The 17,658-nt window shown below is 39.0% G+C and overlaps 1 protein-coding gene across 2 annotated transcripts in view; it reads right to left on the bottom strand.

The window, feature by feature from the left end:
* The window catches only part of LOC103703778 (protein RST1), a 52,754-nt gene extending 38,574 nt beyond the window's left edge, over positions 1-14,180 (bottom strand). Inside the window, exons 1-5 of one of the 2 annotated variants that reach the window (XM_039127019.1) lie at positions 13,744-14,180; positions 13,023-13,292; positions 12,546-12,629; positions 4,753-5,029; positions 545-795 (exon numbers count right to left, since the gene is read on the bottom strand). In XM_039127019.1, the coding sequence (XP_038982947.1) occupies positions 545-795; positions 4,753-5,029; positions 12,546-12,629; positions 13,023-13,292; positions 13,744-14,142 (1,281 nt within the window). In that variant the 5' untranslated portion in view covers positions 14,143-14,180. The remainder of the gene's footprint in view (positions 1-544; positions 796-4,752; positions 5,030-12,545; positions 12,630-13,022; positions 13,293-13,743) is intronic. The other variant, XM_039127020.1, reaches the window with a different exon arrangement.
* Between the last annotated feature and the right edge of the window lie 3,478 nt (positions 14,181-17,658).

Below are 17,658 nucleotides of genomic sequence, written 5' to 3'. Positions count from 1 at the left end.
TGACTACTGAGTGTACAAGTCCTCGGATGTAATAACAGTTAAAAAGAGACTTAGCAAGAATGCTTGAAGGGAAATTAGATTTATTTATAGTAAGTGACAACAACAATCATATATATCCAATATCCAACTAATAACAAAACATGGAAAAAAAGTTTCTCTGCATGCACAAAGGACATGAGAATATTAAGAACCAACTAATTACATACAATCTATAAAAATTTAAATAAAAAGAAAGAATAATGATGATGATGGTCAAGCAGTAAACGAGAGACACCTACCAAATTAATGCAATAGCATAATCAGCAAAATCAACAAGTTATGTTTATAATGAGGTCAAGTTGACCTGCAAAGAACTCGGCTTTGAGATTGAGTGACAATTGATGTAATATAAACTTTTGATTTTAAATGCATTATTATCAAACCATATCCACCACCTTTCATCAGACAACTCATAAAGAAGTGCCAAATCAAAACTCGATATGTAAATAATCAAAAGTTTAATAGATAGGTGAATTAAATCACGATGAAAGATATTAAAAATAACCTTGAACCAAAGATGATGCAGAAGCTTGAAAATAATAGACTCTGGCGTGCTTATAGATGGAAATATAGCATCAGTAATCAGCGCTTTTCCCGGAGTAACTGGTAAATCTAATACAAGCCTGTCCATTTTCGAAAGTATACAAGTTGCTGCAGCTTTCACAGATTTTGAAGGAGATGATACAAGGTTGATAACAGGAAAGACACACAGAAGCTCTTCGCTAATGTAATATGCAGTTCTTTTTATATTAAATTCTGCAGCATCAACAAATCTTACACATGAATTCCATCATTAATACGCATCAAACATTTAAACATGAAAGTCATGCAAAAGCAAGGCAAATCAAGTGACATTTTGAAAGGTAGAAGTAAACAAGAATGTATAATCAAAAACAGTATGATTGACACAAGCCCTTGCAGGCAATTTAACAGAGTAATCTAGTCTAGCCATGGATGCCTACAATCAAATTGCTTGTGCAACCAATAAAAAACTTTCAAAGTTACCAGCACGTAAACACTTCAAATTGTATGGGTAGAGTTACAATATGCATTGGATGGAAAGAGTGGTATTTTTACCCCCGAAGATGGTGGTTGCAAAATGAAACAACCATTAGATATGATCAACAAGGTCTAGATTCTAGAACATAAATAAACAGAAAATAATAAGTTACAGAGACCCCTTTGCTATGCATCAAGTCATCTCAAAATATGTTGACGGTAGAATATTATGTTTTAATATTGGGAGATCTCCAAAGCATATGATTTTTTTGTTCATAACATGGTATACCATACCAGTCCATACCAGTGTGTATCAGGCAAACTGTACCATATTGGTTTGATATGGAGGGTGTACCGAGTATTTATGCCGAATCGACCCGGCCCAAGCATGCTGACACTGTGCCAAGATGGTACAAGTATGAGGTCCAGTATCAAGATTGCAAGCCCTGGTTCATAATATCCATTTTAGACCTTGTAAATCATATCGACCATTCTAGATTTTCATTTTGCGACCCTCGCGGTGGATTCTGAATCCTCCCTTTCCACCCTATATTATCTCTACCATATATGCGTGTCTGCTTGCATGTTTTCCTGTGTGTACTCTTTGAGGACTGTTATCCATAGGAGATAATTTGATGGGCAACCTGAACACAAATTTCAAGAGAGGCTAACTCCTTGACTTTTATGCCTTTATTGTGCTATAATTTACTTTTGGCCCTTCGCATCATATTTTAAACATTACCAATCACCAAATGTCAATTTCTAAAGATACGAAGATTTGGTAGTTCAGAAAATTTTCACTGCGATAATGCAACATACTGTGGCATGCAGTTTAGAAAGAAAGCCAAAAGAGAATCTTTCCAGAAATCTCACTGATTGCATCATCAGTAATGCCAGCAAGAGGCAGCTCGAAGCAGCTACTCAATTATGACAGTGCTTTGTTTGTTGTTTCATAGCATCATAGTAAGGTAAGGATCCACAGAAGGGAGTGTCCAGGAGGTGCAATTCTACCCCCAAAATTCTGGTTTCAAATATTGATTAGCTTCATCATGATTATTTGCCCCATCTTCTGTCTTCCTGAAAATTTGGTCTTTACCATATGCAATTGAGGTTAAAAATCCAGATGAGATCACCCAGCTATAGTAGTGGGTTTATTTTCATGGACATTGTATAAAATAGAATAAAAATCTCTTAAACTAATCCTAATCCTAACCTTCCACATCAACAACAGCTGTAATCAACAAACAAATTACTCCCTATGACCTTCTAATAACATAACTTCATTTCTCCGACTTCCTTACTCCCAGGCATCTTTCCAAACATGTTTTTTTGTTCATTAAAACTTCAGATCTAATAGAAATTCAACAGAAGAAAGAAGAGGAAGAAAAGAGAGGAAGGAGATGACGTACAAAGGGAACTAATGTGAATAAGAAAAGAAAGAAGAGCTCCCTAAAATAGAAAGAGGAAAAGGAAGATGAAGAGAAACGCCTTTCTCCACAGCCTAGGTACACATATGAATTTTCACTCTTTCATTATTTTTCTTTACTATCTACATTTTCTCTTTCTCTTGAGATAATTTCAGAGATATAAGTTTTTGCTTTTCTTACTTTTGAAGAGTATTCCAAACAACTGAAATTAAAAACAGCCAATAAAAAGTATTCACACCAGGTATTTCTTACAAGGACGTTTTTCATTGTACCTTGTGCTTCTATATCATTTCTATATATTTAAAATCCTAGATGACAGCTGGGTTAGTGCAATGATCAATGCATATCCATGATACTAGAAGAGGAAAATATTGTCCAAGAAGGGCCATGTGGATTCTGAAGTTTCAAGGAGAGATTTTCAGAAAATACAAGGTATAAATATTTAATTGAGACATAACACCCAACCTCAGATATTTATGCAGTGTTATTTAACACCAGGGTCGGCGGAACCGTTCCGAACCGGGCGATTCCGGCCATCCCAAATCGTACCAATGACTCACTGATACGGTTCCGGCAACAAAAACGGAATCCGTTGCCGGAGCCGGAAAAGGAGAAGAAAAGAGAAAGCTAACAGGAGGGAGGGAGAAAGAAAAGGCGAGACGCCGGCCTCTGCTGCAGAAAACAAGGCTGTGGCCGCTGACCCTGTTTCGAACAAAATAGGGTCCGGTCGCTGCCTTAAAAAAATTCGCGATTTTTAAGTAAAATCAGCAAGAGATTTGCCGACTTTACTTAAAAAACACGAAATTTTTCAAAGCAGCGGTCGCGGCCTCGCTTCCCATGGCCAAGGCCGGCCTCCAAAGGCCTCCTCCGCCGACGTCCGCCACCCTCCTCCGGCCCTCCCTCTCCCGTTCGATCTCTTTCTCTTTTCCTCTCTCTCACAGTCCCTCTCTCGATACAAGCCCGGCACAACCTATACCGAGTCATCCCGCCGGAGAACCGGTACGGTGCCCGGTATCGGTTTCTCCGACCTTGTTTAACACTCTAATTTGCTAATGTCCCTACGCCCTTACTGTAAAAGTTAACAAAAATTTATTTTAATAATTAATTATTCTTTTGAGAAAATTGTAAGAGTAAACTATTGTAAACTTTCTCCCTCCAGTTATGCTTATAATTCCCTTCTTAATTCTTAAGATATAACAGCCATTAGTGTTATATGTTGTATATGCATTGTATTTTTGCTTTGAAAAGCAATATATTTTCCTATTAATAAATATATCGTTGTTATTTCCGCCTACCAACCCCCTCACATAAATTTCCGGCCCCGCCACTTATCATATTAGTGCAAGAAAGTGGCAGTATCACGGTCATCAACTACAAATGTGCCTTCGTTTACTATTTTTCCCTCGTACTACATTCAATATCCTTTACAATCTGCAACACTATTTTGCTGTACTGCTTCAAGCCCACCAACCAAAATTTTTTTGTCTCTTAACTTTTCCTCCCTGACAATAATCATTTGCAAACAAGCGGGGAAAATTTGGCCAATAATCAAGCAATGCCATAATATGATTATAACTTCCCCATTCTTCAACTGTTTATTTTTTTCACCATCAAATGTTCGGGACCCTTTTCCAGATTAGTTAGGTTGCAAAGCTAAATAGGTGAAAATTTATGCATGCATAGAAAGAGAGGTGGAAGGCATTCTACTTCAATCCAATGATTCAAGTCATTGCACATTCCAAACTCTCTTATCTGTGTAAATCCCTCTCATTGTTGGAAAGGCTGAGAAGAATAGAAGTGGAGAGAGGAAGTAGGGAGGATCACGGCTCATGACTCATGAAGTCCACTGATCAGTGAACCATGGTTCTCAGATACCAAAAAACACCTCATTTAAAAGAGTATAGCATCCCTAAATTACTGGAAATGTAGGATCAGCAGACTCCTGAGATCCGGCAACTTTACATTCTTCCTGTCTCCACTCACCTCACTCCTTACAAGCCACATCCACATATCACACATACACAGAATTTGGAATCCAAACAGTCAGCATTTCTAAGAATACAGGAGAACCAAGTTAGAACTTCAAAAATAACCAAACGATGGTTCTGGGTTTCATACATGATCAACATGGAAAAAACTTCCTCAAAGCGGGAAAAATAAAATAATTAGTCCAGGCATTTATTCTTCCACACTTTGCCATAGACTGAAAAGCACATTCTAAAGTTTCCAATTCACTATGTTAAACAAATACAACACAATTCTGTCAGCAAAGATGGGAAAGACGCACCATTTTCAGTTTTCCACTCGATTAAGAAATTTAGAAGCTTCAAAATAGAGAGTTGTTCATGTTCAAACTCCACCTGCGTAAGGATAATAGAAATTGAGACAGTACCCATCACAAACTCGGGCAAATAGTGTAAGCCAATCTCTTTCTGTGACACCAACAAACGCTTTGACAACTCGAGAATAATCTCAGTTTTTCCCTGAAGTTTATGCTGACCGGTACATAGTGAAAGGAGAGTCTCCAATAGTTCAACAGTGCATGCTTGGGCATCCGTTGCTACCTACAGGAATGATAAGGTCAACATAAACAAAAACTCCTAATCCAAAAAATGATATCTTATTCTGAGAGCATGTCAATATTTTACAGACAGAAAATAGCACAAAAAAAATTGTACACAAATTACCAACTTCTTGTGCAAAAACGTCATATTATAAGATCAGCTAACATATGATAATAGTGCATGCTTTCCTGTTTTATAGAACTTCAACTCTGTAGCTTCCTTATAAACGTGGTTAGAATTTCAAAAGGTCAAATATAACATGTTTATCATGTTACTATAAATTCCAAAATGTCTTACTACAACCATAAAAGATTAAGTCCTGGAACAAAGTATGTAAGCCTCTTAATAATAGGCCAATAACAGACACTAAGATAAGCTCTCTCTCTTTCTCTCCATTATAATTTATTTTTGAAATGTAATATATATATGTAGACCAAAGAATAATATAAATTTTACATCGTTCCATACATGACCTGCGTGCTGCTACCAATGAATATATGAATACCATAAAGTACTTATGAAAACTTAAATTCTAAACACAATACGGTAACAGATTCCATAAAATTGAACATTCTTTATTCTAACCCAAGGTCTGCCAAATCGATCTGAACTGCCCAATTTAGGATGTAATGACCCAAACCGGTGGGGAGCTAGGTCGATAAGGCCTTTCAGGCCAATAAGTGGCCCGTACCACACTCACAACCAGCCAACACCCAATAGCAGGAGCAACCACTAATGTCAAAGGGAGCTGATAGTGATCGCAAGACTATTCCAAGACATCTACCTAGAGATATAACAAGGAGATACTGAGGAGAGATTACTAGACACCCTATCCAGAGAATACGCTCTCGCATCGCTTTTTTTGTAGAAAGCTCGACCAGCGAGAAAAAGTGTTTGGCCCAAGCCAAAAAGAGGTTGATCCACTTCATTCGCTTGGCGAATGATCTTCGCTTCGCGGGAACAACAAAAACCACCATCTCGCTCTTTCCTTTCTTCGGTGCTACCTTTTTCTTTCCAAGGGATGGGGTTGGGGTGTATAAAAACCTATTTTTTGAATCCCTTATCTTTGATACTACCCTTAGGACTCTATAAAGTAATTTAACAGCAGATAGACACAAGTTATGACAACCCTCACACGAGAGCCAAAAAGAAGGCTTTCATTAAGATAATTCGCCCATACAATAGAAGGCTTTCATTAAGATAATTCGCCCATACAATAGAACAAGGAGAGCAATCAACGCTATGGCTACTTTAGGACAATTCCCGCCTTAGGATCCCTACTGTGACAACAGCTACTACACATCCCAAATCAGAAAATGCGAGGTTTCATCAACCTGAAGCCGCTAAAGCACTCCGAACGGCCTTTGATCGCCTTCCCGCATTATGGACTATTCTAGCTGAGAGCTCTGGTTGAACAGACACTGCTGGACTGATGACCCTTCCGTGCGCTTGCTTCCCTCTTCCGAGGGTGAAGATCGACGGTCTGGTCGAACACAACTATCTCGCTCTGCTCTATTGATCGAGACCAGCTTCAGCCACTATTGCTAGGACGGGCTTACTTAGACTGAGAACAGAGATTCTTTTCTCTGCTATGCTACTTTCCTCTTTCTTCCCTGAGGGCATTCCTTTCCTTCCAATAGAGCCAAACGGTCTTGCCATCGGGTATGCACTTCTAAATTAAGCAATTGATGCCCTGATCCCGGAATAAGAGAACTTTCTCTTCCAGGTATTCACTCATCCCCTCTCAGTGGCAAGAGTGAGTAGATAGCAGAAGTTCTTCAGGGTGGTGGACCTAGTTGAACCACCCAGCAGAAATAGATAGGTAGGGGCAGCCAGGAAAGAAAGCAGTTACTCAGAATAGCAAGAAAGGAAAAGGAAAAAAAAAGCTGCAGATCCATGTGTTGACCTTGTGTTGACCTAAGCTTATACTCTCAAAACCTTAAGGCAATGGTTATGCACAAGAAAATCCCATACCTTCTACCAAAAAAAAGGGAGTTTTCAGCAGTTTCAAATGAATTAACTTGATAACATTGGAGCTTAATTGGAAAAGAACTTTCATGATTCATTTAAGAGTTCCACAAGGATTGCTTTAGTAGGGAAAATTCTTTCATAGGAATGCATTTGGAGAGTTAGGATCTTAGGGAAGGTCAACTAAAACTAAAAGGTTCAAAGGTTATAAATACTACCCAGCCTCATATAATGAGTAGATGACCTCGAGTTTGTTAATGCAACCCACAGATTCAAGGGTTCCAAGATCACTTGGAGGGGTGGCAATGGAACTTGTTATCGATGACAGGCAAAATTGTTATAATCAGATCAGTTTTGAGTGGTACTTTCCTGGCTTTATAGTAGCTAAAGTTTCTTTACTCTTCCTAAGAGTGCTTTCTCACGAGCGAAAGCCACTCAGTTGCTTGCTAAATCGAAGAGAGCAGAAGGCACCTCGCCTAACATTATAGGAGAAGGGGCTTGTGAACCAGAAATGAATTAACAAATATGAAGCAAGACCTACTTTATTCGGAGTTGTATTGGCCTGGGTGCCCTTTCACCCTAGGCCCTTTTTTCTGCTATGGGGTCTGACAAGTCTTGGCTCATCATTGCCCTCTCCAAGGCTCTCCCGTCTAATTAGTGCCTCCTCCGAGCGATCATCTCTCGTCGTCCTTCCGGCTCGCATCTTTTCTTCTTTCATCGCGAATGGTAGTACTCCTTCAGGTCTTGGCCTTGGTTGCACTTGTCCATATCGCGCATATGTCTGAATGATAAACCAGTGGCATCTGACGACCGATCACGTGCAACTCTTGCCTGGGCCAGCAACTTTTTCAATACTTGATCCCCAATTAATAGTTCAAGTCACACACTCCCATAATCCATCCTCTCTTCGAAAAATCCACTTCAACTCTTCCAGCATATATTATGGGCAATACTTTCTTACCTAGAGGAGTTATTAACAGAGTTGAACAGATGGTGCAAAACTTCCTATAGAGCTCAAACAGATCAGTCCGAAAGAATTCACCTCCTAGCTTGGGATGCAATATGTCAATCATGCTGTGAAACTACTTTTAGAGCCTCAAAAGTTTTAGAGTATGTTGATGAGAGCCAAGTATGGGGAAGATGATTTGACCAGCATAGGTAACCAATAGTGCAACTGCTCTTTTATTTGGAAGTCGGTATGTTCTTTTGCTCCCATGCTTGCCTTCACATTCAGATGGATGGTCGCGGATGGACGGACTATCAATGTAGTGAACGACCCTTGGATCTCTATAGTTCCGTTGGCGCGCTATCCATACACTATCGACTATGAGGCCCTAGATAACAAAACGGTATGTGATTTGATGGCTACTGGAATAAGAACAAGGAACAAAGGACTTATCAAACAATGCTTTGGAGGTGAGCTTTCATAGCAATTCCTTCTTTTTTTTGGGGGGGGGGGGGGGGGGGGGGAGGGAGGATTGAGGACAGAGTCAGTGAGCTTTACGACACTCTCAAAGGCTCTCCAAGGCACCAAAGGGATGCAAGATGGGTCTGGAAGGTAGGGCTTCATCCGAGAGTGGCACTTTTTCTCTAGAAGCTGGCTTGGGATAGATTACCATATAGAAGGATTCTACACCACCGAGATATTCTTATGTCCTCTACTTTCATAGAATCCGTTGACCATGTACTATTTGAGTGCCCCATAGATTTACAAATTTGGATACAATTCTTCAGTTAATTGACCCTAACTATCCATCCTTGGAATTTAGATGCTTTCTTCCAAATCATTAAGAGGGGCAGTCTTAGATTCATTAATGATCAGAAGTCTGTTTACTGGAGTTGTACTGCATATTACAATTAGTTGGCTAGAAATAAAAGAATTTGAAAATGTAAGTGAATGCCCTCTTGTTAATGTATTGAGAGCCTTTCATCACGCCCCAGACTTCATGTAGGCTAGATCACTAGAGAGATTTTTGGGTGTTAGAAAAATCTGGGTTCTACACTTGCAAGTTCTGCATCCCATGTTGTTTACTTCACTTGGTAACCCACTTCGATGGTGGTGTGAAGAACAGGGTCAGGTTGGTGGAGCGGGGTTTGTCATTCAGGATTCCAGATCAACATTTGTGGCAGGAGGTGGCTCGTCCCTGTTTGATACAAAAGTCCCACTGGCCAAAATAAGGGCTATATGGGAAGGTCTGGTATATGTCATCACTATTTTATAGGCGGACCACATCATTTTAGAGGGAGACTCTAGGATAGTTATATCCTGGATCACTATAGAGTTGCAAGTTCAAATATCTGATCATCCACTGATAGTGGATATTTGAAGACTCAAATCGAGCATCACTTCATGTATTGTGAGGCATATTTTCTGGGAGGCCAACAAAGCGGCTAATTGGGTGGCTTCCTATGCGGTAGAGTATACTGGCATGGAGCTATGGAAAACCTCTTATGCTTTGTCGGGACATCTTTGGGACATTCTAGTGACTGACGCGACTGCATGTATTTACTCGAGTTTTGTAAGGCAGCCGATACAATAAAAAAAAGGTTATAAATAGGGACTATCTAGAGGAAGGATGGAAAGATTAGGTGATCATGATGGAGACGTGGAAGAAAATTATTGATGTTAGAGTTTTTTGAATCTAAGTGCATTAAGACAACTTCCCTCTATGAGGATTCAATAAAGGGTGCAAGAACATGTCAAAGTTAAATTGCAACTAGATCAAAGGTGTGCTGAGATGACAAAGGATTATTTAGCTTGACCTAGATTTGTTGTTAACAACCCTTATGAAATGTATAATTTGGAGATAGAAAGGAAAAAAAGAAAGGAGAGAAAGAATGAAAAAAGGAAGCCTATTATCTTCTTTTTATGGTGGAATGGTATTTAGACACAATGCATGTTTTTTCCACCCCTTAAATTTTTCATTACAATCATCAAATCTGATGGCTTTCCATTCAACTTCTCTTGCAATGCACCATTACTTTCATAATATGATTCTTTAGATTGTTTAGTTTTCCTAATCTCTATGTTCCTTAGTTTTGAATTCATTGTTATCCAGCTTACAAAGAATTATTGCACTGTCCTGTGAGCCTTCTTGCTTAGTTGGAGTTATCAAATAAGAACTGATCGGGAGTAGCATTTTGTTTAGAGGGCTTTATCATATTTCTTGGAGCTTTTTGTACCCACTATTGTTATGGCCACAAAAAATAAATCATTTGTCTAGTAGCATACTCACTTCCTATTCCTTCAAGTAAAAGGATCAACTTTTTACCATGTGTCCTAATGAAGTCTTAAAAATGAATGAAATGTGTACTATAGTCCTACTTGAAAGTTTACATGTCTCTATTATCACAATCTATTCTCCTTCATTGACTATATAAATACCCCATATAGACCCCTACATAAATGTGGCTAGCATTCCTTAGCCGCCCGTTTGTAATGTGTACAACGGACATCCAAGTAATTAGCAATTATGAATCAATGTTTGATGAAAATCCCTCATATCACCAACTTTAAAATGTTATATTGATTGAGGTCCCTTCTAAGACCCAACTCTACAATTTTCTAACCCTAGGATTCTGCATCAAATTGATCCAGAACTAACTTACAAAAATCCAAGACTAACTCTCCCATTGAAAGGATTAGGATGTTTCGGATATGGTATAATCCACATAAGAAGGATATAATTGTCAGTTCTTGTAAAGGCATCATATATCATGCCTATAAGTGCGATGTAGCAAATAGGTAACTAAGATGCATATAAGCATGCAACAAAGTCCAAGGCCTATACAAATATAGTAAAATTTGTAATTTGTTAAAACACCTGAAAAATAAGAATGAAAGATCCTTCTACATAGAAATTGTGAGAAGGCTCTAAAAGGCTTAGCTTATGTTTATGAAGATTTAGCTCTCTTGTTTTCCAGAAATACAAAGAATATGAGATAAGGCTTGTTGTAATGGTTATGGTTAGTTATCATCAAAGATATCTTCAATGTTCTAACAACAGTTCTCATTTAATAGATGTTCATGTTTCATTAGCATGCATCATGACTGTTCAAGATTACATAGTCTAGAATATATACTTTTAAAATAAACTACCTTCCAGCAACTAGTCAATTTCTACGCCTAGGCAGACTTTCTTTACTTTTGAATGTTTAAAAAAAAAAAAAAAAAATCTCATCTATAAAAAGGGTGAAGAGGAGATGAAAATACAGGCAATCGAGAATCTGTCACCAACTTTTTTCTCAAAAAAGTAGAGGAAATAAAGAAACAAGTGTCTGAATTGGTCAACATCTAATCACAAGACAACATCAAACATGTCATCTCATAAATCATGAATGAAGGATAAGCTTCTTAGCTAGGAGACCTTTTTTTATTATAAAATGATGGCTCACTTTTTACATGCTTAGCACTCTCATGCCGAAATATATTTAAAAACTACATATCACATTAAGGTTTTATTATTGTCTGCCTAGAGACATTGCAAAGTACACTTTGTTTACCAGAACAAATAGAACTTCAGTTTTAGAGATTTCCACGAGAATAACAAATGTTTTGAGGAATGCTATTGACAAATCTCTAAACGTTGTGCCTTTCAAGAGTGAAACTTACAAATTTTTGGTGCATATGACAAATTGTTTCACCACCTCTTGAAATGCACAATCAGAAAAAATGGCTCTAAATTAAAACTAAAGACCAACTTACTTTGAAAAATATTGCAAACGAAATTCATAAAAAAAGAAAAAAGAAATAAGGACTAATGGTTATGTTTTACCCTTTCTAGACTTCAACTCAAATTACTTTGTTAGGTTATAGCACTTGCATATTTCTACTTAGCCCCGCATCAGTTATAGTTGTGCATTGACACTTGTAAAAGTTCCACCACATCTTGGATTCTTATAGACAAGGATATTCAAGGAACCTTGTAAACTAACACCTTGTATGACACAAAGTGGGGGAGAGGAAAGAAGACAAGCAAAACAAAAGAAGTAAAGAAAAGGAAGAAAAGTGAACCTCAAATGCAAGAGAAGAGAAGAGAAAGAAAAGGGGAGTTTCTCTTTTCTCGGAATCTCTCCACTTATAGAGATATTAAAAAGGATAACTCAGAGACAAACCTCTTCTCCATTTCTCCTCTCATCTCTACTCGCTTTATTATCCAAAAGGCAGAGATCGATCCTCTCCTCTTTTCTCTACATACTCTCTCATCCCTTTCTCTTCTCTTTTCTCCAAATGTCACAATCCAAACAGACGGTAAATCTCAAAAGAAATTATTAACTTTCATATATATCAATGTCTTCCTTCAAAACCACTAGATTCTTTCAGAAGATTATAGGGATACGACTATAACAAGAACTTAAACATTTATCCCGTATGAGCCAAATAAAAGCCAACATGGTGACATTACACAAAACTTTGATGAGTGCTTCTTAGGATTTGGACAGAAAGATATGCTACAACGCCAGAAAATATACATGTCCATAATGAGAAAGTAATTAGGTGCTTGTTAGAAACAAAGACCTGACTAACTACAGGGTGCACAGAAAATACCATTTTAGTAGAAATTATTTTCTTCAAGAGCACCATGAATGCATCCACCAAATACTCAGCACAAGCAATGAGGTACTTAAAATCCTGCACAAGTTTTTTGAACATAGGAAGGCATAATAAGAGCCTCAGTGAAGTTATTTTTCAATTTGTCAGTGTAAATTTTTCGGGAGTATACAACAGAAAACAGAAAAAAGCTAGTGTGGTGGCACCATACTAATAGTTCCATAAAGTATCTAAAGGAAGCCCTCTCAAAACACAACATAAACTTGAAGATAACAATCTCAATTCTTTACACACCAATATCCTTGCAGATAATCTTCTGCCTGCAGGTCAACTTGTTTTAAACCATAACCAATAATTGACATATGAACTTGCCAGTAAAAGATTTTATTAAAACCATGATGTCAAATGTAGGAGTCTCCTACATGATCATGCACTAGCACAATTAGAATATGAATACAAGAATGAAAACCGTACCTCTTCATTACTGCAGGGGAAGTATTTTAGGCATCCTGTGAGAAGCTTCATAATGCAAGCAGCTTCAGACAGAAACGAGCAAGACAATGATGCGATCGACGATATCAAATCCCTCGCAAAAGATGAGGATTGTTTTCGTAGAACAGAGTATGTGAGAAATGGCCTCAAGAACCTCGAGACGTCCTCCATCCCAACGGACTTATTCTGTGCGATGAACAACATAACTTGCTGTATGAGCTCTGCCTGCACCTCTGCCTGACATGAAAGAACCTGCCAGACAAGACAAAACAACAAAATAAAATTGGCAACATCCAGAATATGGAATACTTCAACAGAATTTAGATCATATGCTGCCTAGAAGATAATCAATCCACTGAACGGTAAAAATCAATGCATAAGTAGCTGCAGCTCAGAGTGAGACCATGTGCCAAAAAAAAGGGAATATCAAATACAAAAACAGCACATGGAATAGATGATCGTAGATGCAATATCAGATTCCAACCATCCAAAGATCACCGACGGATCAAATGATGCCAAGAACCTTGAAAAAGTTCTAAGAAAAATGGAAAAGCAGAAGATTGGGATCATGCGCCCGAGATTCTTGAATTTGCAGCCAAGAATCGGAAGCTTAAAATCCGGAAAGCCAAGAAGACAAGGGTATCAAGAAAACAGACAATCAAGAACAATTATTAGACCATCAAGAAATGAGGAGAGAGAGAACCTTGACGAAGGGATGGAGCTCGACGGGATCGAAGCGGCGGCCCCACGAGGGATCGCTCTTGAACGCGAAGCGGACCAAGAAGCCGATCCCCTTGATGAAGACGGTGGCGAACCGTGGATCGCAGCCTTCGAGGCCGGACTGGAGCTCGACGAGGCCGGCGGAGGCAGTGAGGTGGCCGTCGCGGACGAGGAGGCAAAGCTCCCGGACGGCCTGGTCGGCGACGGCGGCGGAAGGGGAGTGGAGGCAGTGGGAGAGGGCATGGTGGCCAGGCCCGGAGTCCAGGCCGAGGGGAGTAGGGGCCGCGCGAAGCTTCTGGAAGATGGAGACAACCGCCAGGCGCTGGAAGGAGGGCTGCGGGACACGGGTTTTCTCGAGAAGAGGAGCGTAATAGGACTCCATTCCCGCTCTCCCGCTCGCTCTCTCGCCTCGGGAGGTAGACGTGGGGCTTGCTTTTAAAGCGACTCAGGAGTAGGGCTGGAAGTGGGCTCGGGCCGACCCGAAGCCCATCGGGTCGGGCCGCCTGCGGGCCGGGCTATGGGCTAGACCCAATAAATGTTGGACCAGGTTCGGGCTGTAAACTTAAGCTCAATTTTATTTCGGGCTGGGCTCGGGTTTCCCATTGGCCCGGCCCGGGCCCGGACCAAGCCCGAGCCCAATGCCAGCCCGAACCAAGCCCAAAATCACGGGCTCACGGCCCGAATTGCATTTGGGTAACCCGAGCGGGGGAGGCCGTCGAATTATCAGGGTTGGCCATTTGGGGATTTTATCAGGGTTGCGGGTTGCCGTCTTGCCGAATCGCGATTTGCAGAGGGCCAGAGCTCGTCGACCGTCGTCGTCGTCGTCTAGGGTCCGGTGGAGGCATCGTCGGCTCGTCGGTGGCGGCTCGTCGAATGCAGAGGCGAGACGAGAGCGGGGGAGGCTCGTCGGCGGCTCGTCGAGTGCTAGGGTTTCTCCGCTCGTCGTCGTCGGCTCTCAGGTTAGGGTCCCTCTGATTTTGATGTTTTCCAGTGTTGATTTTGGTGAGCTAATAGCTCAGTTGTCTATATATTCTTCTCAAGTAAGTTCATACTGTGCAAAAAAACAGCTATTTCATCAAATAAAACCCCAGCTGAATTCATTGGCTTATTTGGTACCATAGAGTAAGGCATAACGATTTAACTCTAATAGAAATGATGCTTTGCAAGGTAAGACTTGCTTCGAAGCAAAGTTTCAACCTTGGGGTCTTCCAGTTATGACAGACCCATGGACTACGAGTGAGCTATTAATTTCAGAACCGAGTCCTGCACTGCATACTTCTGGGATGGAATGGCGTCTGGGTATTGGGTGGGATGACAAAAATGTAGTAGACTAGTAGTGAATAGCTAGAAGTGGCATCGGTTGACAAAATTGCTTGAGGTTGTTTTTTTCTAAATATATGTAATATTGTGCATTTGATAAATGCTGTATATAAAAGGATTTTTTTTTTCACTTCACAGTCTACCAACATGAAATTCATTATGTCCCACAATAGTTTTGATGGTCGAAGGGGTAATATCAGTTTTGAATTCTTGAAATGGCCTTTACGGGTCAAAGCACATGGCACCAAGGCTTGCTGAATCTAATATATCTCCAACTTTGTCAATAACAAGAGTTTTAAATTTTCGTACATATCTGATGCTATAGGTTAAATTTGTCATATTTATTTTGTTATTTGGGCAGATTATTTTTACTAATGTCTCATTCTAAAGTGGGTGAAAATGAGACTGTTGAAGATTTAAGGAATGAGGATGATAGAAATGAAGATACTGCTGAAAATGTTTGTGACAATTCTTTTAGAAAAAGATCTTGGGTATGGAATCACTTTATCGAGGAAAAAAATTCTGAAGGGTCAATAGCTAAGTGCAAATATTGTAAAAAAGTTTTAAGTGGGAGCACTAAAGGAGGAACAAGTCATCTAAAACGCCATCTTGAAAATGTTTGCAAGAAGTATTAAAAGAATCTGACTAATCAGTTGCTCTTACTATCAAGTTCAAAAGATCCGATAAAGTGTTTCAAATTCAATCAAGAAGAGAGTAGAAAAATCCTTGCAAAATTTATTATATATGCTGAGCTTCCATTTCGTATTGTTGAGCACACTGTTTTTCTGGATTTTATAAGATCTCTTCAGCCATTATTCAAAATTATGGGTCGTAAGACTGTAAAACATGATTGTATGGCTTTGTATCAAGAAGAGAGGAAAAAATTGCATGATGTATTCAAGAACCTAAGTTCTCGGGTTAGTTTCACTACTGATATTTGGACATCAAATCAGAAAATTGGTTACATTTCTTTCACAGCACATTATATTGATTCTGATTTTACTCTGCATAAGAAGATTATTAGTTTCAAGAAACTTCCATACCCTCACACCAGCTTTGCAATTGAAGATGCTGTAAAAAAATGTCTTGTTGAATGGGAATTAGATTGTAAAATATGTGCTATTACTTTGGATAATTGCAGCACAAATGATGCTGTAATGAGAAGGCTCCAAGATCACTTTTGTTATTCAATGTTGTTTAGTGGGGAGTACAGTCATATTAGATGTTGTGCACATATATTAAATATTATGGTTCAGGATGGAATGAAAATCATTCATGAAGCTATTGAATGTATAAGAGAAATTGTTAGATATGTCTCTACATCCCCATCTCGAATGCAAGCATTTAATGAAATTCTACAGCATATGAAACTTCCTGCTAGAAAAGGACTCACTTTGGATGTTCCTACAAGATGGAATTCTACTTATGAAATGTTGCATGATGCACTTGGTTATAAAGATGCTCTTATTAGATATGCAACTGAGCATTCATGTGTATGCCCCACCAATGATGAATGGAAAAAGGCTTCTATAATTCTTAAATTTTTAGAAGCCTTTCTTGATGTCACTAAAGTATTTTCTGGTTGTAAGTATCCCACATCCAATTTATACCTAAAAGAAGTTTGGGAAATTAGGGCTTTGTTGATGGATGAAAGTATCGATACTGATGAAACAGTGAAGCAATTAACAAATGAGATGCTAAAGAAGTTTAACAAATATTGGTCTCAGTGCAATAATTTGTTGGTAATTGCTTTTATTTTGGATCCCAGATCAAAGTTGATATTTGTAGAGTTTTGTTATCAAAAGGCATTTGAGTTGGAGGAGTGCGAGAAAAAGATTGATGATATTCGTGCTTGTCTTTTTAAATTGTATAATGAGTATGTAGATGCAACAAGAATGCATCCCTCTATGAGTTCAAGTGAGCGAACATCTAATTTTGGTGGACAAGGTGATATAAGTTCAGTTTCTTCCACACAAAAAAAATTGGTATGGATTTTGCTCAATTTAGAAGTCAGAGTTCTTCAAAACGCCCTAAGAGATCCGAGTTGGATAGTTATTTGGATGATGATGTGCTTCTTGATTTGGAGAATAAGGAGTTTGACATCTTGGCTTGGTGGAAGAGCAATGCAGCAGTCTATCCTATACTATCAAGAATGGCTCAAGATGTTCTAGCTATTCCAGTCTCCACTGTTTCATCTGAGTTAGCATTCAGCACTGGTGGTAGAGTTGTGGATCAGTATCGAAGCTCTTTGAGCCTTTCTACCGTAGAAGCCTTAGTGTGTACCCAAGATTGGCTTCGTGAACAATATGATGAAGGTATATAAATCTTTTAAATTTATCTAATATTTTTTATTTGCTTATTATACTTATAATTTAAATATTTATGATTGATTTGTGTGTTAACAGTTGCAAATTGCTCGAGTTCTGTAACGTTGAATGTAGATGACGACACCCTGGACTCCTGGAGTGGGCAATTTGGGAGAACTGAATGACGATACCCTCATCAGATCTAGTTCATACCTAAAGTATCAAGTATCAAGTATGTTTGTTGATGGAGTATTTTTATGTGGATCATGATT

Source organism: Phoenix dactylifera, chromosome 6 (genome assembly GCF_009389715.1).
Source record: "Phoenix dactylifera cultivar Barhee BC4 chromosome 6, palm_55x_up_171113_PBpolish2nd_filt_p, whole genome shotgun sequence".
Classification (NCBI taxonomy): domain Eukaryota; kingdom Viridiplantae; phylum Streptophyta; class Magnoliopsida; order Arecales; family Arecaceae; genus Phoenix; species Phoenix dactylifera.
Note: the sequence above shows the minus strand (reverse complement) of the source record. Positions and strands in the feature narration are given on the sequence as shown.